Source organism: Xenopus tropicalis, chromosome 1, assembly GCF_000004195.4.
Source record: "Xenopus tropicalis strain Nigerian chromosome 1, UCB_Xtro_10.0, whole genome shotgun sequence".
NCBI lineage: Eukaryota > Metazoa > Chordata > Amphibia > Anura > Pipidae > Xenopus > Xenopus tropicalis.
The window spans coordinates 48,178,352-48,202,679 of NC_030677.2; the positions used below are offsets into that span (position 1 = coordinate 48,178,352).

Genomic DNA, 24,328 nt, shown 5'->3' on the forward strand with positions numbered 1-24,328 from the left:
CTCCTTTTGTCCGACGCACAAATGCATTAAGTAGTTTGTTTAAGTTTTTTCTGCTGCGCTCCATTGCTGATGCGCTCCTGGCCCACCTCCATGACATCCTGGGTACCATTTCTGACCATACTATAATCAATCCTGGGAACCTAGATCTCAATTTATCTACATCCCTCTTCATCTCCCTCACTAGGTCTCTCTGCCCCATAATCCCCATATCGTTGCCGCCTGCATGCAGCACCAATATATTGGGATGCGCCTTCACCGTCGCCAACTCCATTACCTTTTCAAACAGCTGTGGCCAAACCAGACCACGAATTCCAAACCAGTGAACTGAAACCTTGCTGATCGGACAGCCCAGTTGCGTGCCGTTCTTTCTAACTGCGGCTCTCCTTTCAGCCCAATAAATGTATGAATGACCCACGATCCAGACTACTGCCACGCCACCTTGGGAAGAATAAGAAAACAGAGAAAAGAACAGAAACATACATACTGGTAATTCCACCCCACTCCTCAAAACCTTATTATGTTACAGCAAGTTGGGTCGGATATAGCTCTTGAATCTCGCTGACTCCCATCTCCCTATCCGCTTTACCGCTGCCTCACTAAGGCCCAACCTGGCCCCTTCTGTTGCTGCTCCGATCCTGAACGAGTGGGAACCAAACGCCTGGGGGGGTTTGCCTAATCTACCCAATCCCACCTTAAGTATCCTTGTGAATTGGTACCGTGTAAGCGGGGACCCGTCCCTGTGTACTAACAACGGCCCTCCTACCGCGGGACGCATTTCCAAGAAACGCTGGAGTGAGATCCATGGGCACAGGCTTCCTTCTCCCAGTGCTAATAAAACTATAGCCGTGCCTTTCCCCAGCCTGTCTGTTTTAGATCTACGTAGCCACAACCTGATTTGTCCCTCACCCAGCTCCACGTCTTCTTTCTGCAATCCCCCAGGGGCGCACTTGCTCCGACTCACCAGTTCGCTGATCCGGAACGCCCCGAAAAAGGCTAACACAAATGCTACGTGAAGCAGCCTCACCTCGTATTGGTCAAAACATACCTGGTCCAGGGTCCCTACCAAGTCCCCCAGTAACTGTACAGAGACCGGCCTCCGCTGGTCGACCCCCCGCTGCCCCTTTTTTAACCCCCTCACTGCCTGGCGGACTACGAACACTTTCGTCCAGTCCTCCCTCCCTTGCAATTTAAACTGAAATGCAAGAGCTGCCATGCCTTTTTCAATCTGCGCCACCGACTTCCCCTGCTCCGCCGACCAGAAGATCCACCATAACATCACCTCCTTTCCATCCTCCTGTGACTGCAGGCCCCCTGCCCATTCCACCAATTGGTCCCACTCACGCCAGACCTTACCGTATGCCGCCCAGGTTGACTCTGCAACTGATGCTCTTACCAGGCCGCCAATCCTTTGACTCCGAGCTGCCACAAGATTGGCGGGCATGGATAGCCTACCACGTCTGCTCTCGGGGCCAGCTGCCTGAAACGGTCCCACTGAAAACGAGATAAGGCGTCAGCAATCTCGTTCTTCACGCCTGGTAGATGCCTTGCTCTGAATCCTAAGTTAATTTTCAGACAGCGGAGTACCAACACTCTCAAAAGACGCACAACTTCGACCGAAGTTGCCGTCTGCCTGTTAATTACCTGTACAACTCCCATGTTGTCCGACACAAAGACCACCTGTCTGTTAGCAAGCTTATCACCCCATACATAAACCGACACCACAATGGGAAACAGTTCCAAAAAACATAGATTTTTTACCAAACCCAACTTGGACCATTCATCGGGCCACCTATCTGCGCACCAACTTCCTCCTAGATAGGCGCCGAAGCCAAAGCTTCCTGCTGCGTCCGTGAACAACTGCATTTCCACATTAGTCACCTCTTTTACTGGGAAGATCACCTTCCCATTGAATGACTCCAGGAATCTATGCCACACCTCCAAGTCGTCTCGGACTCCTTGTGGTATCCGTATATGGTGATGGGGGGCCCTAGCCCCCGACAACAAGCTCCCTAGCCTTCGACAGAAAACCCTGCCCATCACTATTACCCTGCATGCGAAATTTAACTTCCCCAGCAGAGATTGTACCTCCCTTACAGTCACCTTGTTCTTGTCCCTGGTCCAGGCCACCGACCTCTTCAAATCTTGTAATTTGTCCTCTGGTAATCTACTTTCCCCTTTTACTGAATCAATTTCGAGGCCGAGGAAACTGAGGCAAGTAACTGGGCCCACTGTTTTATCTGGTGCTAGGGGGACTCCAAAGTCCTCCGCTACCTCCCGCAGAGTGGCCAAAATGTGGAAGCATTCGTCCGATTCCGCTGGCCCCACACATAAAAAATCGTCTAAATAGTGCACTATGCCTGTTGCATGGGCCCTCTGGCGCACCACCCATTCCAGGAATGAGCTGAATGTCTCGAAGTAGGAGCACGAAATTGAGCACCCCATGGGCAGGCATAGGTCTATGTAGATGTGCCCTTCAAAGGCACAACCCAGCAAGTGGTGGCACTCGGGGTGGATGGGCAGCAGGCGAAATGCCGCTTCAATGTCGGCCTTGGCTAACAGGGCTCCCCTGCCTGCCTTCCTGACCACTGCCACTGCTTGGTCAAAGGATGTGTAGGTAACTGAACACAACTCCGGGTTAATGTCATCATTTACCGATCCCCCATGGGGGTACGATAAATGGTGGATTAGGCGGAATTTTCCTGGCTCTTTCTTGGGGACCACCCCCAGGGGTGACACGCGCAACCCAGCCAAGGGTGGGGTTGTAAAGGGGCCCGCCATTCGGCCCAGTTCGACTTCCTTCATTAGCTTTGAGCGAACTACATCTGGGTTTTGTAGCACTGATTTTAAATTCCCGTGGACCAGCCCCCCTTCCCTGGGTACAAATGGGATCCAAAACCCTGACTGAAACCCCCCCCTTAAGAGCTCGGCTGCCTCCCGTCTACCGTAGCGCTCTAACCACGGTAGCATCGCGCCTAGTTTCACCGGCGTCTTCCCCTTTTGGAGCCTCTGTTGCCTTTGTTCCTGGCTTCCCTTTTTTAAAACATCTGGCATAGGAATGGGCGCCTCCGCACCCCGAGCACTCATGTTTATATCTGCAAGAAGTGCCCCACTTACAGTGCCCTTCTGTGTACTGCCAGCAGTAACCTGGTTTGTTAATGGCCGGAGAAGACCCAGGTTGGGCTCCACCGGCACCCCTCTGAAAGGGCAGCGCTTTCTGTGCTGTCATGAGCCGTAACCAGAGGGGCATGTCCATCTGGTCCCACCTCATTCCAGGATTGGCTGCGAGGCGCTGACGGAATTGCTCGTCATAACGCCACCACGCCAACCCCCCGTACACCCTGAAAGCGTCCCAGATGCCATCTACATAACAAAACAGCGCGGAGCACCGTTCGGGGTGCTTCTCGCCTATTATGCTCGCTAAAATGCAGAAGGCCCTAAGCCAATTGCCAAAAGTTTTTGGTAGCTTTCTGTAGCGCTTACTCCGCTCTTCCTCCTCTTTCTTGCTATCTTTCTTATCCTCCTCCTTCAGTTCTAGCGTCTCCTCCAGTGGGAGGAGTGAAAACAGCTCCACATAATCCCCTTTCCAAATCTTTTCCTTCACCTCGCTTTTCACGTGGGAACCCAGGGGGCCCGCGAATGATACGTATGCCCCCAACCGTGCTGCATCCGGGATGCCCCCGGTAAGTGTTTGTTTTTCCGCGTCCCTAGCGCCCTGTTCTGTGCTGCCGCTCCCCTGGGACTTCTCCCCTGACCCTTGTGCCACTGGCTGCTCTGTTGTGGGAGGTCCTGCCACCCTCCCAGCCACATGTGCACCGTCCCCACTAATGCCTGGCCAGACCGCTGCCACCCCTTTGTGGCTGCCCTGTTTATCCCACCTGCTGAGTAGCTCCCTCAATCCTTCTATTAGGCCTGTTTCTCCTTGCCCCCCTGTAAGACCCCTGGAGCACTCACCACCAGGACCCCCCGGCGTCCGGTGTCCGTGGGCCGCGGCTCCTCCTGTGGCTCCGCCTTGGCTGGTCGTGCCCGCCCGTGCCGATCTCGGTGGCTGTTCTTGTGGTGGTGTTCCCCTGCTGTTCCGTGTCTGCTCATCTGCTCTTCCTGCCCTGCAAACAGATGTGGCCTGCTCAGGGGCAGCCTGCCCGGGGCTGCTGGGTGACCTAGCCCCGCCATGCCTGGATCCTCTCCTCTGTCTCCAGCCTCTGCCTCTTCTGCTCTCCCCGCTAGAAGACCCGCTGCTCCTGGATCTGCTGCGCCCAGTAACCCTCCGGCTGCTGTACCTTCTGCCAAGCCGGTACCTCCCACTTGCCCTGCTGTTACTGGGGGATCTCTCCCCACGTCTCCCCCTGCTGGGAGTCTCATGGGGTCCCCGGTCCCTGCTCCTCCTGAACCCCTGGCGTTCCTCTCTGGATGGCTCATGGGGGTGCTGGGCTTCCCTCCCGGGTTGTCCCTCCATCTCCTGGTTCCCCCTGCTTCCTCCCTGTGGCTCCGCCCCCGCATCCCCCTCCCTTGTTGGGGTGCCTCCTGGGGGTACTCTCCCTTGTGCCCCCACTGCCGCTTGCCTCTCGCTGTTCCCTGGTGGCCTAGGGCTGCCCGCTCCCCTCCTAGCCCTGAGGCCCCGCCCCCTTTGCGCTCTCGCGCGAACCGCCGTGATCTGTACGGCACCGGCCGCTTCTCCCCTCACTCGCCTGGTAGGCCTTGACGCGGCCGGGCCCCCCTCGCGCTGCTCCTCGTCGCGGCCCCTCTCCTGGGGATTCACAGGCGGCGAAGGGCTTCTTCTCCTCCTGCTGCTGCACCCGGCACTTGGGCTGAGGCGCTCCGGCGGCCTGGCTCGCCTCCTCGGACGTCCCTCTGCTGCTCCGGTGGCTGATGCCTCCTCCAGCGTCGCGCTCCCGGGTTCCAGGATCGCCAGCAGGTCCCTCCTGATCCTGTCGCCGTCCTGCTTCTCCAGCGCCCGTCTGATTGCCTGCAGCACCTCTTCCATGGATTCTGCCATCTCTGGGTCCCACGCTGTCCTCTCCCTTCTACAGCCACGAGGTAATGGGTGCCTTCTTCCGGCTTCTTTTATTTATATGGCCTCTTTCCCCTCCCCTCTGCTGCCTTGGTACTACAACTCCCATCTACCTTTACACCAACTTCCTGTGGGTCCCTATTAACCCCCCTTGTCATGGCCTCACTCCGCTCCACCTGTCCCAGGCTCGCTCTCTGGGCTACTGATGTGTGGTTGAATGAGTAAATTACAAAGTTTGCCTTCATTTCATATTACAATACTCTCCATCTGTTTCTTCAGGTTTCATCAATTATTACTGCAGATTGCCCCAAGAATTACAAATGTCAAAATAAATGTGCTGCATGGTTTGCAGACCTTTTATTAATTCTGGATATCACATCAAGGTTTCCAATCATATTCAGGGTCATTTACTTCGTAAATCTAGTTAACTGTAGTTTTATTGCGTGTAAAGATTTGCGGGAGATATATAGAGAGTGCATGAAAAGATACTGCACCCTTGGGAGAATATTCTTTGTAATGATACTTTCCCTTTCTAACCACATGACCTGAGTACGGTTCATACCACACAAATTTTTCTTGAGGTAGAGATTTTTTTATTTAAAGGCATAAAAACTCTGTTTATCTCCACAACTAGGATATGAACTTTCCATGAAACATCAAAAAGCATTCCCTAGCTAGAGGCGGAGACTTATTTATGGATTCAATGTTGTTAACTTACATAGGAGATAACTGTACAATTGTGGCTTGACTGTGCAGCCCATAACATTAGTAGCAATATACCTATACTCTAAAAAGTTTGTGTGAGCAGCGCTGTGATCCAAGGCATGAATTTATGATTCTTATTCTGAGTTAGCACCAATATATTCTGTAGTGCTTTACAGAGATTAATTGCCATTCACACCAGTCTCTATCACATGCACAAACAAAGGTCAATTATATTAGGTTTATTATTAGTACCTACAACGCAGCAGTGATAATCAATGTGCCCCTGTAAAAAAACTTTAATTGTATGTAAAAAGTGATATTGACACTAAAAAAACTACTCTTCAATATATAAATATACATAAAAAATTCCCTATAGGTCATGTTGATCATTTTTTGCTGATAGTGCTGCTTTTGTAGGTAATTGTTGCTCGAAGTTCCTAAACCTGTCTGTTTTGCCAACCTGACTGTCCCTTCTCAGCCTGTCAGTTATAGCTTCTAATGCTAACGGCCTACTGCTGCACAAATATGGCCGCCCCCTCATAGAGGAACATGGGGGGGTCAGATAAGTAATGTAAAAGCATGTTATGACAATTGTAAAAGATATTTAAGATATTTAAATTTCATAGATAGATAAACAGATGAATGGATAGACAGACAGACAGACAGAAGGCTACAGGATATATGATAGATAGATAGATAGATAGATAGATAGATAGATAGATAGATAGATAGATGGGTAGACGGACAGGTGGATAGATGGATGGACAGACAGATGGATAGATAGATAGATAGATAGATAGATAGATAGATAGATAGATAGATAGATAGATAGATAGATGGGTAGAAGGACAGGTGGATAGATGGATGGACAGACAGATGGATAGATAGATGATAGATAGATAGATAGATAGATAGATAGACAAATAGATAGATGGACAGATGGATCGGCAGATGGAAAGATAGATAGATGGACAGATGGATAGATGGATGGATAGTTGGATAAATGGATGGATGGACAGATTGATAGATGACTGGATGGATGGATACAGTAGGCTTTACAATGTCACCCTATAGATCTAAATGCTTTAGGAGAGGATGATTACCTTGCAGGGCATATGTAAGGGTAATAATTTAGTCATTTGTACTTTATTTCTGGCTTAAGTCTTCTTAGACCAGGACAGGCCACAAATACAGCTCAATGTGACACAGATAATATGAGGAGCAAATATGGTAGTGATTATTAGGCAGCTGCTATGTGTATCATTGCCATAATCATAGAAGGCTTACTGTGACAAAGTGGACATGAACCATCAAGCTGTATCATATTGCTCATCTGGCCTTTCCTCAGTGCTGAGCTGTGGTCACTGATGCAGAGTGGCAGCTCATCCCTTCACCACCGCCTAGCCAATGTCACTGAGGAAACCACTCGTAGCATCACAAGTGAGCATTTCAGCTGCCACGTGTGCATCTGCTTCCTCAGGGGACCCTGACAAGCATTATAAGTAATGTGTGTGCTTCAATTAACAGCAGCAAGCAAATGATTATGTACGCATGACACAATAATAAATATGTAAAGCAAAAAATACATTACATAGCAAATCACTGGTACATCATATTTGTCCATAAAGCATACAATACAGTTATGTATTTAAATACCTCAAAATTACCATTGACACTTTTTTATACTAAAAAAAGAATATAATGTAATAATGATTGACTCCTAAAATAAACAATAAGAATCATGAACAGAATAACCTGCATAGGATGTTTTGGTTGTACAGAGTGTTATGGGGTATAAGCAAAGAACTCTTTAAAGGGGCAGTTCACCTTTAAATTAACTTTTAGTCTAATGTAGACAGTGATTTTCTGAGACAATTTCCATTCGATTTTCATTTTTTATTTATTGCTGTTTTTGAATTATTTAGCTTTTTCTTCCGAAGCTCACCAGTTTGGAATTTCCGCAGCTATCTCGTAGCTAGGGTCCAATTTACTCTAGTGACCAGCAGTGGTTTCAGTGAGAGACAAGAAAAAAAAATGACCTACTGACACAGAACTACAGTAAGAATAGGATATTCTATAATATACTAAAAGTTAACTTAAACATGAACCACCACTTTAAAGTGAACAGAACCTCTTTTATTAACCAGTACAATTATAGTCCAGCAGATTCACTTACATTTTATAATTATAATTTCCGATGTTTTTAAGCTAAACTTATTTTATCTCTTATTCAATTAAAATGTTAAAATAGCCCAGCAGTTTTAAGCCCTCTCACAGAATAACCATGTAAAAATAACGCCATTGTGGGACCTATTCAAGGCTTTCCATGCACACTTTTGTACTTCTAGAGCAGTGTGCCGGCTGTATCCTGTTTTCTGACCCTACAGGGGAAGTATATGAGTTATTGATTGGAGAGAATGATATGACCTTGGAGTAAATCATAAAATGACTGAGATTTATAATAGGGGCTGCTAGTACTCAAATATATTACTAGCCTTGGTCTTCCATTGACGTAGGTTTATATACTACCCTAGAATGACTTTAATCGCAGATAACAGATTACTTTTTAAAAGCAGTTTTAATCATGACTTGTGTCCTGGTATTGTAAAGACTGCTTTAAAGGGATCTTCATTACTGTGCCATAACAACCCCTTTATCTGTTTATAAGAATTTTAACAGCCTAGATGACTGATATGTTGACACATAACCATAAGCCAATCTATGCCAAATTTGTATTAAGAATTTATGTATAATTCTCAAGAGACCTGAATTCACTCAGAGCTGTCAACCCTTCTTATTATCCCAGGAGTTACCCATTGTAAAGGTCCATTTTCCAACACTAAGGGGCACATTTACTAACCCACGAATCTGAATCCGAATTGGAAAAATTCCGATTGGAAAACGAACATTTTGCGACTTTTTCGTATTTTTTGCGATTTTTTCGGCGCCTTTCCGACTTTTCGGAAATTGTCGCGACTTTTTTGTTACCAATACGACTTACGCGATAAAACGCGAGTTTTTCGTAGCCATTACGATGTGCTCGTATCTTGTCGCGACTTTTTCGTATTGAGCGCTCGTAAGCGGCGGCCGAAACTTTCAGACTTAGCATGATTTTGGAAGCCTCCCATAGGACTCAATGGCACTCTGCAGCTCCAACCTGGCCCAAGGAAAGTCTCCCATAGGGCTCAATGGCACTCTGCAGCTCCAACCCGGCCCAAGGAAAGTCTCCCATAGGGCTCAATGGCACTCTGCAGCTTCAACCTGGCCCAAGGAAAGTCTCCCATAGGGCTCAATGGCACTCTGCAGCTCCAACCTGGCCCAAGGAAAGTCTCCCATAGGACTCAATGGCACTCTGCAGCTCCAACCCGGCCCAAGGAAAGTCTCCCATAGGGCTCAATGGCACTCTGCAGCTCCAACCTGGCCCAAGGAAAGTCTCCCATAGGACTCAATGGCACTCTGCAGCTCCAACCTGGCCCAAGGAAAGTCTCCCATAGGACTCAATGGCACTCTGCAGCTCCAACCTGGCCCAAGGAAAGCCTCCCATAGGACTCAATGGCACTCTGCAGCTCCAACCTGGCCCAAGGAAAGTCTCCCATAGGGCTCAATGGCACTCTGCAGCTCCAACCCGGCCCAAGGAAAGTCTCCCATAGGGCTCAATGGCACTCTGCAGCTTCAACCTGGCCCAAGGAAAGTCTCCCATAGGGCTCAATGGCACTCTGCAGCTCCAACCTGGCCCAAGGAAAGTCTCCCATAGGACTCAATGGCACTCTGCAGCTCCAACCCGGCCCAAGGAAAGTCTCCCATAGGGCTCAATGGCACTCTGCAGCTCCAACCTGGCCCAAGGAAAGTCTCCCATAGGACTCAATGGCACTCTGCAGCTCCAACCTGGCCCAAGGAAAGTCTCCCATAGGACTCAATGGCACTCTGCAGCTCCAACCTGGCCCAAGGAAAGTCTCCCATAGGGCTCAATGGCACTCTGCAGCTCCAACCTGGCCCAAGGAAAGCCTCCCATAGGACACAATGACACTCTGCAGCTCCAACCTGGCCCAAGGAAAGTCTCCCATAGGGCTCAATGGCACTCTGCAGCTCCAACCTGGCCCAAGGAAAGTCTCCCATAGGGCTCAATGGCACTCTGCAGCTCCAACCTGGCCCAAGGAAAGTCTCCCATAGGGCTCAATGGCACTCTGCAGCTCCAACCCGGCCCAAGGAAAGTCTCCCATAGGACTCAATGGCACTCTGCAGCTCCAACCCGGCCCAAGGAAAGTCTCCCATAGGGCTCAATGGCACTCTGCAGCTCCAACCCGGCCCAAGGAAAGTCTCCCATAGGGCTCAATGGCACTCTGCAGCTCCAACCCGGCCCAAGGAAAGCCTCCCATAGGACTCAATGGCACCCTGCAGCTCCAACCTGGCCCAAGAAAAGTCTCCCATAGGGCTCAATGGCACTCTGCAGCTCCAACCCGGCCCAAGGAAAGTCTCCCATAGGGCTCAATGGCACTCTGCAGCTCCAACCCGGCCCAAGGAAAGCCTCCCATAGGACTCAATGGCACCCTGCAGCTCCAACCTCGCCCAAGAAAAGTCACCATACTGAAGCTTGAATAAATCCAAATCTTTCGTACTCGGCGCGAAGGCTACGAAAAAGTCGCGACTTTTCGCGCAAGTAGTAACGCTACGAAAAAATCACCAGATTTTGCGCAACATTCGGAATGGCAACGAAAAAGTCACAACAATTTTCCGAAAAATCGCCAAATACCGATCATTACGAAAAAAACGCAATCGGACGCATTCGGCCCATTCGTGAGTAAGTAAATTTGCCCCTAAGTAATTCCCCGATACTTTAGCTAATCCTTAAAAGTATTGTTTGTGCATGCACAGTAATTTATTTTTACCATACAGGACATAATGCACATGTACAGCAAGCCATAATTGCCATCAGAACTGCTTTTGTGCTTAAACAATGGCATCACGGATAACGTCATTAGGCCCCGCCCCCCAAAACTTCACTCAGTTGTTAAGAGACAGCTCTGTCCACTGTTCTTTAAAACACCAAAAGAAACTAGCATGTGGTGACCAGGGCACGGGAACTAATACATGGTTAGCCAAATAACCACTCTTGGTAAGCTACATGGCATTTTAATACAGGTTTGGGACCCGTTAGCCAGAATGCATAGGAACTGAGTTTTTCCAGATACGGGTTCTTTCCAAAAAGATAATGTAAACATTAAATAGACCCAACAGGATTGTTTTACCTCCAATAAGAAATAATTATATCTAACTTGGGATCAAGTACAAGGTACTGTTTTATTATTACACAGGAAAAAGAAAATATGTTTTAACATTTTTAATTATTTGATTGCAATTAAGTCTTCAGGAGATGACCTATAATTTGGAGAATTCTGGATTACCGCTTTTCTGATAATACTTCCCATACCTGTGCTATATTCCAGTGTCAAGGCAGTTTGTAAAGGCAGTCTGAATCCACCCTAAAATAATCCGCTTCTCTCAGCCCTGCTTTTTCCATCAGGCTGAGAGAAGCAGAACTATGCTGCCAATACGCCTGCACTGAAAACTACAGCATTTGCTTTAGTGCAGCCATATGAGGTTGAACGGAGCGTAGGTCTGCCCCTAAAATGTGAAAGCAGGCATTTTTGGGGGGACCTGCTTCACTGCGTGTGGCTGCACTGAAGCAGATGCTGTAGTTTTCAGTGCAGATATACGAGCAGTGTAGGAAAGCAGATCTGAGAGGACTGAGAGAAGCAGACCTACACTTCGTGTGACTTTGTTCTAATAGGTTGGACCCCTCAGACGCCTGGTTTTATTTAAAAGAAAATGTTTGTTATAAGCTAGACTGTTGTGTGTCAGAACATTTATTAAAATGAATCCCTTCTTTAAAAGGGGAACAGTCTATCCATCTGCCACCTATCAAGATATTTTAACCGCTTATCCAGATGTGGTTGGGGGCTTGTGTACCTGTGTGGGGAGCCTTATTTTTTATACTTATATTTCATTTTGGTTTCTATGATAATACATATAAACAAGTGAACAATGGTGGTGTCTCATATAAAGTGCTTTGATCAATATTTGTTTCCAAGTACTTCTCAATTTTTAAATAGTAATCCAGCTAAGCTGACAGCTGCTTTACTTTGATGGTTGATATGGTTTTCCAGGCTTGGTAAGAGCAGTCACCAGAGCATGACTGCATGGCAGCTGAGATATTGAGCAGTCCAGATTAAGTCTAGAGAGACTTTTGTCCCTGATTAATGATCATTTGCACTAGAACTCAGTGAAGCAGGCTTGAAGCATGTCCAGAGGACGGATTAATTGCTTACCTGAATAGGGCTGCTACAGTTCTTATAACCAGTAGAGATCCCACCCAAGCAAGCATTACATCAACCCGGCATTGAAAAGCTCCATTAAACCATGAATGTCATTTCACATTTTTCATGTTTCTTATCAGCTTACAATTGTAAAGCATTAGGTTGATTGTTGTTTCCGTGGCAGAAGAAAAAAAGAATTCAAAGCTGTAATTAGAAAAAAAAATCTTAGAGAAATTGAAAACTAAATCATTCAAGCATTCCCTTACTGTACATTGCCTCTGAATGGCAGAACTGGAAGCAGCAGGCAATGAAGGATGAACAAGAAAGGGAATTGCAGCTCCGGGTATTTGGGCTCACTCTACCTGGGGACATCATCTTGAGCACTACATGATCAATTACACTTTATCTTTAAGATACAGAGATTCTACAGACATGTCAGCTCCCCTCTACAGGTATGGGATCTGTTATCCGGAAACCTGCTATGCAGAAAGTTCCATATTACAGGAAGGCTGTCTCCCATAGACTAAATTTTAATTAAATAATTCAGATTTTTAAAAATGATTTCCTTTTTCTCTGTAATAATAAAACAGTACCTTGTACTTGATCCTAATTAAGATAAAATTCATTCTCAATGGAGGCAGAACAGTCTTTTTGGGCTTAATGTTTAAATAACAGTAATAAAGTAACAGATCTGTCTACCGCTGTCAGTAAATTGCACCCAAAACCGCTACATAAAAATATAGAATTGTCAACCAAAGTGCTTACTTTTTGCCCTGGGAGCAGGTTTGGAGGGGCCACATTGCACTCTTGGTACAAGAAGAGCTAAAAAATAGTTTTTTTCTTTTAAAGTTACCAGGAGCTCAACCAGTATTCTTAACTAAATTCTAAAGGATTTTTAAATCTTTGACCCATGCATCATTAATTCCTTTCCCTTGGAATCACCTGTAAGAATTATTAAATGATTAAATATTTATTGTGTTATTCCTTTGCATATCATGATCTTTTCCCTTATTTATGCATTTTTGGGAGGAGAAGGTCTTAAAAATTTTGTCCGTTTCTCCAAAGTTATGCTATAGGGTTCACTGGAATAAGCTTGTTTTAAAAAGTTAATGTTTAGTGCCAGCAGTATAACCAGTAGCATATTTAGGTCCAGTGCTGCCCTAGGCCCCCCAGACCTGTGAGTGCCTGTCACGGTTTTACTTCTGCTCATGAAGGCACCTTATCCCTCACCGGTGCTGCCAGATTTGATTGGTAGAAAGTATCTAGCAGCAGGGGATGTGGCTTTTCCCCACCCTGAAAGTTTTATTTATTATATAGGCATCTGAGGGCCGCCCCTCTAAAGCCACTGCCCTAGGCACAGGCCCTCGAGTGCCTATATGGTAAATAAGCCTCTGAGTATAACTTTGATGGGATTATAATGGCCGCATAAATTGTGGGCCACACAAGTTCTGCAAAAGAACTAAGAAACAGATTGTATTACAGATACATTCACAGCTTCAGTTGTTCACAATCTCAATGTTATAAAACATATACATATAACGTATAATGTTTCACAGAACTTCTGGGATCCTTAGATTTTCAGTTACTCATTGGGGCTTTAACTAACTATTCCCTTCCTTATATGGACTTCCAGGGAAATCCCCTCCCTCCTCATTGACACTGAGGGACACATTTCCGAACCTTCCACCGAGGGGATTCCCTGGCCCACACTGCCATCTAGTGACTTTAACTGGTAAAAAAAAAAAGAAAAAAAAATGTTAACCCCCATTAAGTCCCCATTACTAACTATGATTGTGGAGAAGCAGGTGCACCCCATTTAGGTTAATCCTAATCAGAATGTATTTTTGCGGTATTGTCGCACAAATGCAAAAAATAACTGAAACCTATAAAACCACAAAGCAAGGAAAGATCTTCTATGATCACGATATGATCTCGACAACTTTAAGATAGAGTATTTTTTTTTGGATTTGTTGCAGTTGTGTCACATAATAAATTACTTACTATACAAGTTTTTTAGGGACCACCATAACTAGCGCTGTTGTTGTCCCCTTTGAGAGACAAGCTTCTTTAAAAACCTATGACTATTTGTAACCTTTGTAAAAAAAAAATGTCTTGAAACAATCAATTTTAAATCTTCTCCTTAAGGTGGGTATGATACAAAGATGAGAAAATTGATCAGTGTAAATCTTGGTTTGGCATGATACATGGCAATTCACGATGCAAAGATTGATTCGCTACTTTTTTACCACCATTCACATTGATTTTTACCTTCCTGGAACTCAGCTCATCTACACTGAATAAATCAAAGCAAACTGTGATCCATTTGTCTTCTTCTATGAATAAGGAACCATAAAATATAATTAATGGAATAATGACACATTGTATGCTAGGGAAATACGTACATAGCAGCTACAAACAGTTGTTGTCCCCAGCAGTCAGTAGCATGTAAAATCAGTTTTATTTAAGGTACTTGTGTCAAAATGCACTCCTTGTACTTCCTTTTAGTTGCATTTGGCACCACTCAGTCCAGACCAGGCAGTAGCTCCAGGGTTTCTTGTGCCCAGCGTCAATAGACACAGCACATTTACGCCTAAAAAGCATCACAGAATGCCTGCCATATAGGTAACACTATCTTATTTCTAATGTGGTACAGGAGCTAATGATGAATCTTCTGGCATTACAAAAAATAGTAGTTTGGTATATAGCCTACATGTGTTATGCATTCCAAGGTAGGCTATGTTGGCAGTACCTCTGTTTTTGGTGGACTGACATCCAAGGATAGGCTTGAATGTACATTTTCCTTGATTTATTAAGACATACGTTTCAGATAGAATTGTAAGAGCACAATCTTGATGGATTGATTGATGGACTATAATGGATTTACTAAGGACACTGTCACTTCAAGAGGTTTTGTCGGGGTGGAAAGTTTGTGTTCCATGGGAGGGTATTTTCATAATGCATTTCACTCAAAACATGTTGCGTGCTTATGCTGCTTAAAAAAGTAATAATGCAGGTTGTTTGGAGCTGTTTAATCCATTCCTAGCAATTGGTTATGCCACAAAGCAGGTTCTTTTGTTGACAAGACATTGTTAGAAAAGTTCATTGTTAAGTCATTTTTATCATGTTGTAGGGCACGTGAAGTATTTACAATATGCACAGCAACATACACTTAGCTCCCCCCCAGCGTGCATTGCCCACTGCGCACTGTAAGTGGTGCCTTCCGTAGAATTTACAACAAATCTGTATGTATCCTGCTGCAGCTGTGCAGACATAGCTCTGCCGATTCCGGGGTAGCAGACAATCTCCATGCAGGAGAAGCTGTTATGTATTGGGCTACATGCTGTGCCACTAAGTGAATCACACGTAGCATTACTGCTAATGGAGTTTAGAAAATTGTTCTTTTCTGAAAAAAATAACACCTTTTTAAGCCTCTGGTGTTATTTAATGAAATTAATTATCAAGAACCCACACAAAGAATGAACATTAATGAGAGATCTATCGTCTTTAAAAGTTGTTCTGCTACAATGGAGCATATGTTAATGTATTTTGCAGATCGGGAAACTCAAATCAGTCACCTAAACCTTTCATAGGACAAACCAGACACAAAACTTGTCAGTGTAATGGTGTGTGAGTTTTTTTATACACATTTGCATTTCAAGTCAATTCTAGTGATTATTACTCTCTTTGTGATGAGCGAATCTGTCCATTTCGCTTTGCCGAAAAATGTGTAAAATTTCTGAAAAATTTGTGAAACAACCAAACTTTTTGACACGTGCAACTTTTTTTGACACGACTGTGAATGTTCTGCTGCGCAATTTTGCACCCGTTTCATTAAAAAATTTGCAGATGGAGAAATGCGGAACTTCACTGCAAATTCATGTTTGCTCCTCATTTTCTGCCTGATAATTTGCTACGACCCCTAAGCTTAGCTTCCCAACAGCGCCCAGAGCCCACTGAGCATGTGAGTGTCACTGACACTTCTAACAGAATGCAAGATTGGGAGCTCCTGTGACAGCTTTGAAGGCCTGGATCATTACTGCTACAGAGATACTGAACCTTTATGCTGGTGCAATAAGTTGATTATATAAAATATGGAATTTTTAGCCATATTTAATTTTAGGGTTTAGTTCTCTTTTAATATTGAACAGAATGTTTCAGAATCCCTTTAGAAATATTTCTATAATCAGGGCCCCAGGGGCCCCTGCCACCCACCCAACCCCTTCCCCTGACTGTGCGTATATTATACTTACTATACTCCGCGCATCAGGGGAGGGAAATCAGCAGCCTGAGAGAGTGTCAGCGAGGATCAGGTCTTTGCATCATATAATAAATAGGTATCCATAAATGCATTAAAGAAGTAAGTAGGATTTTTTTTTTTTTTGCACCTACTGCCTTACTTATTACAAATTCAACAGAAAAATAGAAAATAACATTTCTTAAACAATTTTTCCATGGCAGATTTTAATCACTGATAAACAGTCAAATAGATGTGGCTAATATCACCAAAACCTTTTCTCCAGTTCCAATAATTAATAATTATTTGCTTTAGCGCAAGAAATATTTTTCTGCTGAAATATATGGGAATAGATCTATTCTCAGACCTATTGCGAGAGATTACTATGCATATATTCTACATACTGTATATGCCTTAATCTATGAAACTGAGGTGTTTGAGTCAATTTAGAATGTGAATCTGTCTCATTCGATATAATGAACTACAAATTAATTTGACACAAACTGAATTTGATGAAGCAGTTGGCTAGTTTATGTTGGGTTGTGTTGGTAAAGTAATTATTTATCAAATGAACTGCTTGCTGCTTTGAATACGGAAGTTGCCTATAATATCGTTATTGCAGAAAACAATTCTCACCTGATGTTTATGTTACCTTGGGGGTTAGAATATAAGCACGGCCTCTTCTGACTTGCTGACATTGTGCATGTTTTTGTGCTTATTTAAAAACACAATGGCTTTACAATGAGAGGCTTAAGGGAAACAAAGAGCACCATGATTTTTGCATCTGGCACCTTGCACACTGGGATTTGCTTGTATGGTCATAAATGTGCAAATCTGTTTAAATATGCAGTGCTTGCTCTAAATGCTTACTTCTTGAATGGCATTCCCTGGTATACCCTACCTTGCATGCAATTCAAGAACAGAGGAGCCCTGAAAATAATGCATTCCAAATGCTGCTATGGGTGCATGTACAGATTTTCTCTTTATGGGACCCCTTACCACTCCAGTCCTTGCATCTTTACTTATGCTACATTTTGTATGCACATACAATAGATAGGTACAGAGATATCAAAACAGTTCCAACTCTGCAGGTAAAATATCTCAGGATTGGATTACCTGCAAGTAAAGGTTCCTTACCTATTTTAACTGCATTTCCCTTTATTAAATAACTTTTAGAAACACAGAACAACCTGTATAAGTAGCGAGTATAGGAAGGTTTAAGCAGAATGGGAGTCCAAGAATCAGGGCAAGTTCAAGGCAGGTAGCAATTAAAATAGTCAGGGACATGCAAGAAGCTGGTAAGTGGAGAATCGGGCAATATAGTGCACCCGTATACAATACAAAGAAAGACTTACAATTAGTCATTGAACCCAGGTCAGTGGCATCTATGTTGAAGTTGACACAAAATGATTGCAACATAGTAACATGAGAGCATAGATGCACTGGTGTTGGTACCATTAAGATTCAGGTACACTGATCACATTTAACAGTTCCCAGTAACCAGTAACCCTCTTTCACTGAAAAATGTCTGATTTCATTTCTAAAGGCCTACTCTGCTCTTTAGCTGTGCTATTTAGCTTTGTACACTTGCAAAGTGGCCAGCAGGGTCTGCATTGCTAAATGGGCAGTAATATTACCCAGTATATTAAATATATTGCTTTTGGTACAGTTGCTCTCCTATCCATCCAAAAGTCCAGTTACATTGATTAGCAGCCACAATTAATTGTGTAGGAAGGAGAAAACATATTATGCGTACATGAGAGAATGGCTCACGAGGGTTTTTCAAAAATAAATCCAACCGGACAAATCAGTAAGAAGCAGAGGGACAAACATACAGAGAATTATTTTTTAATATGCTACAGTGCAGTGAAAGGCAGTTTTTTAGCAGAAGATAAATCCCCAAACAACACACATAAGTATCCTGTATCTCTTAATAAACACAAAGAACTTGGGAGCTTGAAAACACTGGTCAGATTCTAGTACTGACGATCACAATGTAGGAACATTAATAATCTCAATGTAGGAACCTTACATGGCAGACACCGAACAGCAAAGAGAGTGTGTGTATGAAATATTTTAAAGCAAAACTTGATTTTGATAAAATAAATAGAATAAAAGAAAACACTGATTGGAATATATATATATATATATACAGGCTTGAGTGACCCACCCACAGGATTTGCATACAGAAGTCCCTGGATCAAACAAAAATTGATTATATATTGATTATACCTCTGATATAATCAATTTTTGTTTGATCCAGTGACTTCTGTATGCAAACCCTGTGGGTGCCGTCACTCAAGCCTGTATACTAATTTTTTTCACACAGACACCCAGGTATCAACTCTATCTTATGGTGTGCAGCTTACTAGCATTTTTATATATATATATATATATATATATATATATATATATATATATATATATATGTGTGTCTCAAATTGTTGTTAATAAGCATTCTACATTTTTAGTTTCTGTATACTGTTCTGTTTCCCTTTGTTTCTTTTTGTGTTCTAGTAGAAAATCAATTTTCAGTTTATTAGAGCCATTGAATTGATTTGTCTTTTCTGATGTTATCAGCAAGTGTTTCTTGATTGCATAGTGTAGCTCTGTCTGCAGAAAAGGAGAATAGAAATTTGCCAGTTAAACAATATATGCCTCCATCCTTGAAAAAAATTAGCAACAAAAGCTATTCTAACACTCACCGCTAATATATTTCTTTATATCTTATCGTAACACTGACACAAATATCCCTTACCCATACTTCCATACTTTCTGATTATTGTTAGTAATCCTCTTGGGTAATAGGACCACAAATATTGTGATATTTTTAGTGATCAGTTACACCAAGTATAGTTCTACCTGTACCCAAGGTAATTCTGTGTTACTTAGTATAATTCTACATAGGGAAACATTGATACAACCAGTCCTATTTTCTTAGTACTATAATTTCTGTATATGGTAACACTGACACAATTTCTTTTCTCTGCAGGATTACAGACTGAATATATTTTTACGTCAGAAGTGGAATGACCCACGTTTGGCATACAGTGAATATCCAGATGATTCTTTAGATTTGGATCCATCCATGTTGGACTCTATTTGGAAACCGGATTTATTTTTTGCAAATGAAAAGGGGGCAAATTTTCATGAAGTGACTACAGACAACAAACTTCTAAGAATATTCAAAGATGGAAATGTTCTTTACTCCATTCGGTACGTAATATATACATTTCCTTTTTCAGTATTTCAACATATGTGTAGACAGGGGTGTAAATACACTGGGGTGTATCACATCTTCTGAAAGAGAAAACATTGCATCCAGGGAGGAGTAGGGGCCTAGTTGCACATTCTGCACCAAGGCCTGGGAGGTCCTAGTTACGTTACTGTGTATACATGTACTTGTCTGGGCCATCAGCAACGATTAGTACAGATGAAGGAAGAACAGTTCAATGAAGTTCAATCAAACAGTGCTCTCAGGTGGCAAAGACATCTACAGAATGTATTGTTGGGCTTTAAACAATTTTTGGAGACAGGAGTGCACAAAATAATGTAGGGCTTTCTTGTATAAAATCAGGGGCGCCATCAGAAACTTTGGGGCCTACACAAGTTAAATGGAACGTTGTTTTCTAAGCAGTTTTTGCATACGTTACACCCATTTTGTGACACAACCAGGCCTCCTTACAAAAGAAGATTTTGCGGGGGCCTACACAATTGTACCCTCTCTCCCCCCTGTATGCAATTATAAGAATGTAATTCTGTGTCATTTTAGAAATATATGGCGCTTGACAGAAAATGCTAAATTTTAATTTTAGATTGGATGAGTTTTGACTCTGTGCTTTCCGAATTATTTGGTGATGCATTTAATTAATTTGTCTGAATTATATCCTGTTCTTGTTAAATCCCTTTGGACTATCCTGATCTTTCTGTTACTGATCTGGTCTTTTAGATGATGCTTTGTTTTTCTCTCAGATAGTTTTAAGCCTCATTGACTTCTCCAACAACTATATAGCCTCCTGGTAGAGGATTCTTCACAGCTGTTTAACTACGGTTAACCTCCATCCAGCTGATTTTGAATGACCTGCCAATGTTCATTTCAGTTTATGGTGGTTGCTAATGGATATTGCTTTACCTTTTTCCATTACTCTCTCTGGCATCAATTACTTTTCTTTTGTGTTGTCCCCTGGTTCTCCCAGCGGCCAGCACAATGAATTCTATAGATGCCAAACAAGGCATTGCTGGACTTTCATAGAAAGTGAAAACCTTATAAACACATGTTTGGAAACAAAGGTCTCAGAACTAGCAGGTGTCTTTTCTTTGCCAAATACCCATTTTATTGAAAAAATAATCATAAACATTTGAGATGTTTTTATCATTTTATGTAAGATATTCTCACAATCTAATGGGGATGCACCGAATCCACTATTTTAGGATTTGTCCGAACCCCGAATCCTTGATGAAAGATTTAGCTAAATACTGAACAGAATCCAAACCCTAACACAAGGGTCAAAGAGAACCACACGCGCAGTAGCGAAAAAATTTCCGTATTTATGTGACAAAAAGTCACATGATTTTAAGTATCTGGTTTGGCCAGAGTCACAGATTCGGCTGAATCCGAATCCTGCTGAAAAAGATTGAATCTTGGCCGAATCCCGAACTGAATCCTGGATTAGGTGCATCTCTACAATGTAATATATTAATATTCCCTCGTGGTTATTCTGACTGCCTATTTTCTAAAGTAATTTTAGGACAGGTTACAGAAAAGCAACACCCTTTTATATCTAATTTTTAGGAATTCTTAGGTCTTAGTTACTCTAAGAGGGGCAGGATGCAAAGTGCAAAAAAGCGCAATCCAATATGTTTATACACACTTCCCTTCCACCAGCTCCTGTTGGGCCTGTGCACTTCTGATGAAAAACATCTCTCTAACGTCTCTATTTGGCAATGTAGGAATACTCATTTATATAATATCAATTGTGAGGTGCAAAATTCAGCAAGAACCTTAAGAAACTGGTAAATGACCCCTCTAGTCTGCTGTCTTGATCATGTTTGATGTTGCCTTTCTAACTCCAGTGATCAATGTACACCTACCTTCTACCAATGGGTGGCATATACAGAACTGCCAGGATTGAAGCTGTATAGTGATTTAGTTTTAGGCAATGTTTGGAAGAAGCTGATAAGAACATTCTTGATCATCTCTGCGGATATGGTTTATTTAATACATGTTTAATTCAATAATCATAGAAATGCAAAAGTGATCTAAATTGTAGTCCAACAAAAACATTTATATGTCCCTTACATAAAAACAACACATCAAATCGAAAGCAAAAATGTTCCTATATGTTATGTTGCCCCTGCATATGTCTCCAGCAATGCGCAAGAAGACACACAGCCCGAATTCAAAACACATGCACACATTAAGAGAAGACAACCCTTTCCTTAATGAACCTCTAATCACTTATTAGCTTGGTCTTATATTAATCCATCCAAAATGTTTAGCATCTTAATGTTTCTAAGTCAAAGCAATCAAAGATGAATAAGCCAGTTTATTCACCCATAGATATTGCTTTGATTTGAGTAACCACAATAATTTCTGAAGTTCTAAAATGTCTCGAGCATTCTTTTATTGTTTGTACGAATTGCATTCCAAAAGTCATGATATTTTCGTGCCGAAAAATTTGTTAAGCCATGAAAACCTTTCTGGCTTTGGTGCCTTCCATAGAGTCAGACTGAATGGTACTCAACAGATCAAACCTGGTGAAAAGATAGTCCCAAGGAAAGTGTAACCAAAGCGTTCACGAATTCCAAAATGTTCAGATTCTTTGGGTAAAGTACGTTTTTTTGAGGAAATTAAACCAAAACCACGAAAAAACTCATGGAATTTTAACAAACTTTTCACATACATTCCGAAATGTTCTATAAATTAGAAAGAAGTTAGAAAAAATATAAAATTATCTCAGAATTGTTTAGTAAATGGGCCCCTAGGTCTCTAGTTCAGTCATACTAATTAAGCAAACCGTTTTCAATGATAAATGTGTTTTTTTTCCGAAAAAGGTTTGTTTTTCTCACTTTAATTTAACCTAAATTTGCAAATCTTTAAAAGAGCACCCCAAAAAATTGTCACGTGCATTAAAAAAAATGGTGTGCGCATTATTTTTTTACGCGTGCAACACATTTTTTTGGTTGCCCGTTTTGTGAAAAAATCTGGCAATGGCAAAACACGGAAATTCACAGTGAAATCCAGGCCTGGCGAAAAATTTCGCTCATTACTATGTATAACCGCTCAAATACATTATTATCAGAGAGCCCTGGACAATTCTGCATTCTTTCTGAACCTGAATTAAAAAAACTCACAGTGCTGTGTTCTCAGATGGCTTTTAGAATTTAGCGGTCTATACTAACTTTTCAAGGAAGCTTATGCATTGTACCAGCCTGTAAGTCTTTATGATTGTGATGTTCTGTAATGTAATCTCTACAAATTTATCATTCTTTAATAGTATACCAGAAATTGTTTTCTATTTTTACTGGTTATCTAAAAAAAACTTTAACAAAACTTAAAAAAAAACAGCTTTATTTTAATTCTCCTCTCACTCATATAAGCTTAAGGGTGTGTTGCTTATGTTCCAAACTATTACAATTTGATATATTAGAATCTAATTATTAGATGATATGTTACTCAGTAGCATTGTAGAAATCCAAGCAGTTAATGCATCGGTTGTACTAGTTGCACCATGGCAGACTAAAGTAAAGCTCTGGGGGGCATGCACTCAAGGGGCTGAAACTACAGCTGCTGCTGAGCAATGTATCAACTAATGTATAAAATGTTAACAGAAATCCCTGTGTTTGCCAGGACTGTATTCAGGTAGGGCAGGTAGGGGGAGGCATGTAGGCAGATGATCCCCAACTTACACATCATTTAGAAATATTTTTTTATCTGGTGTAAGGTTCAGAGCCAGTCCCAGGGCAGAATGGTTTTGTGCAGGAGTACTAAGAGGTGCACTTTTGTACTCCTAATATAACATAATAACCATCTTTTTAAAATTACATTATTACATTGATCCTTTCATTCATATTTCCATAATATGACATATGTTGATTACCTTTTAATAGATTGTATTTGAAAACTAATATTTGCTATATGTTTTTCATTTCAGACTAACCTTAACGTTATCGTGTCCAATGGATCTGAAAAACTTTCCAATGGATGTGCAAACCTGTATAATGCAACTAGAGAGCTGTAAGTGAAACTCAAATAAAATCATGTTTAAAATGCATTTAATTATGATGAGAGATACTCTTCTTTGTTTTTTGGTTATATCCCAGGATGTTATTGGAAAACTACATCATTGAACATTGCTGTATTCTATAAAACTGTATCACAAAAACAGCCCATATTTACACTTTTTCAAATAAATATGGTCTTTTCATGAAAAATATACTTTTTTAGTAGAATAGAATAGAAAAAATGCCATCTTAAGTACTAAAGCTCAACCTCTGGCTTATATGAGAAACTGCGCACACAATAGGTTACATTAGCCAATAAATGAAGAGATTCTTCCTGTATTAAATTGCATTATTTCCTGTCAGGTGATCACTGAGTGACACACACAGAGCATTTAAAATGGTGTAAAATTAAAACATAAAAAGGGTAGTATTTTTTAATAGGTACAGGTATAGGACCCATTATCCAGAATGCTCAGGACCTGGGGTTTTCCAGATAAGGGGTCTTTCCGTAATTCGTAACTCCTACCTTAAGTCTGCCAAAAAAATTATTTAAAGAGTAATTAAACCCAATAGGATTGTTTTGGCTCCAATAAGGATTAATTATATCTTAGTTGGGATCAAGTACAGGAACTGTTTTATTATTACAGAGAAAAAGGAAACAATTTTTAAAAATGTAAATTATAGGATTAAAATGGAGTCTATGGGAGATGACCTTTCCATAATTTGGAACTTTCTGGATAATGGGTTTCCGGATAAGGGGTATCATACCTGTACATATCAATTCAGTAATATTCTTTAATAGATCACTTATTATCATAAAATAACTGTTTTTAAAGAACTTGT

At 42.1% G+C, this 24,328-nt stretch overlaps 1 protein-coding gene across 1 annotated transcript in view; it reads left to right on the forward strand.

Annotated features, from left to right (window-relative positions):
• glra3 (glycine receptor alpha 3) overlaps window positions 1–24,328 on the forward strand; it is a 79,209-nt gene that overhangs the window by 39,555 nt on the left and 15,326 nt on the right. The window contains exons 4-5 of the mRNA XM_002933325.5: window positions 19,254–19,477; window positions 23,416–23,498. Coding sequence (XP_002933371.1) covers window positions 19,254–19,477; window positions 23,416–23,498 — 307 coding nt within the window. The remainder of the gene's footprint in view (window positions 1–19,253; window positions 19,478–23,415; window positions 23,499–24,328) is intronic.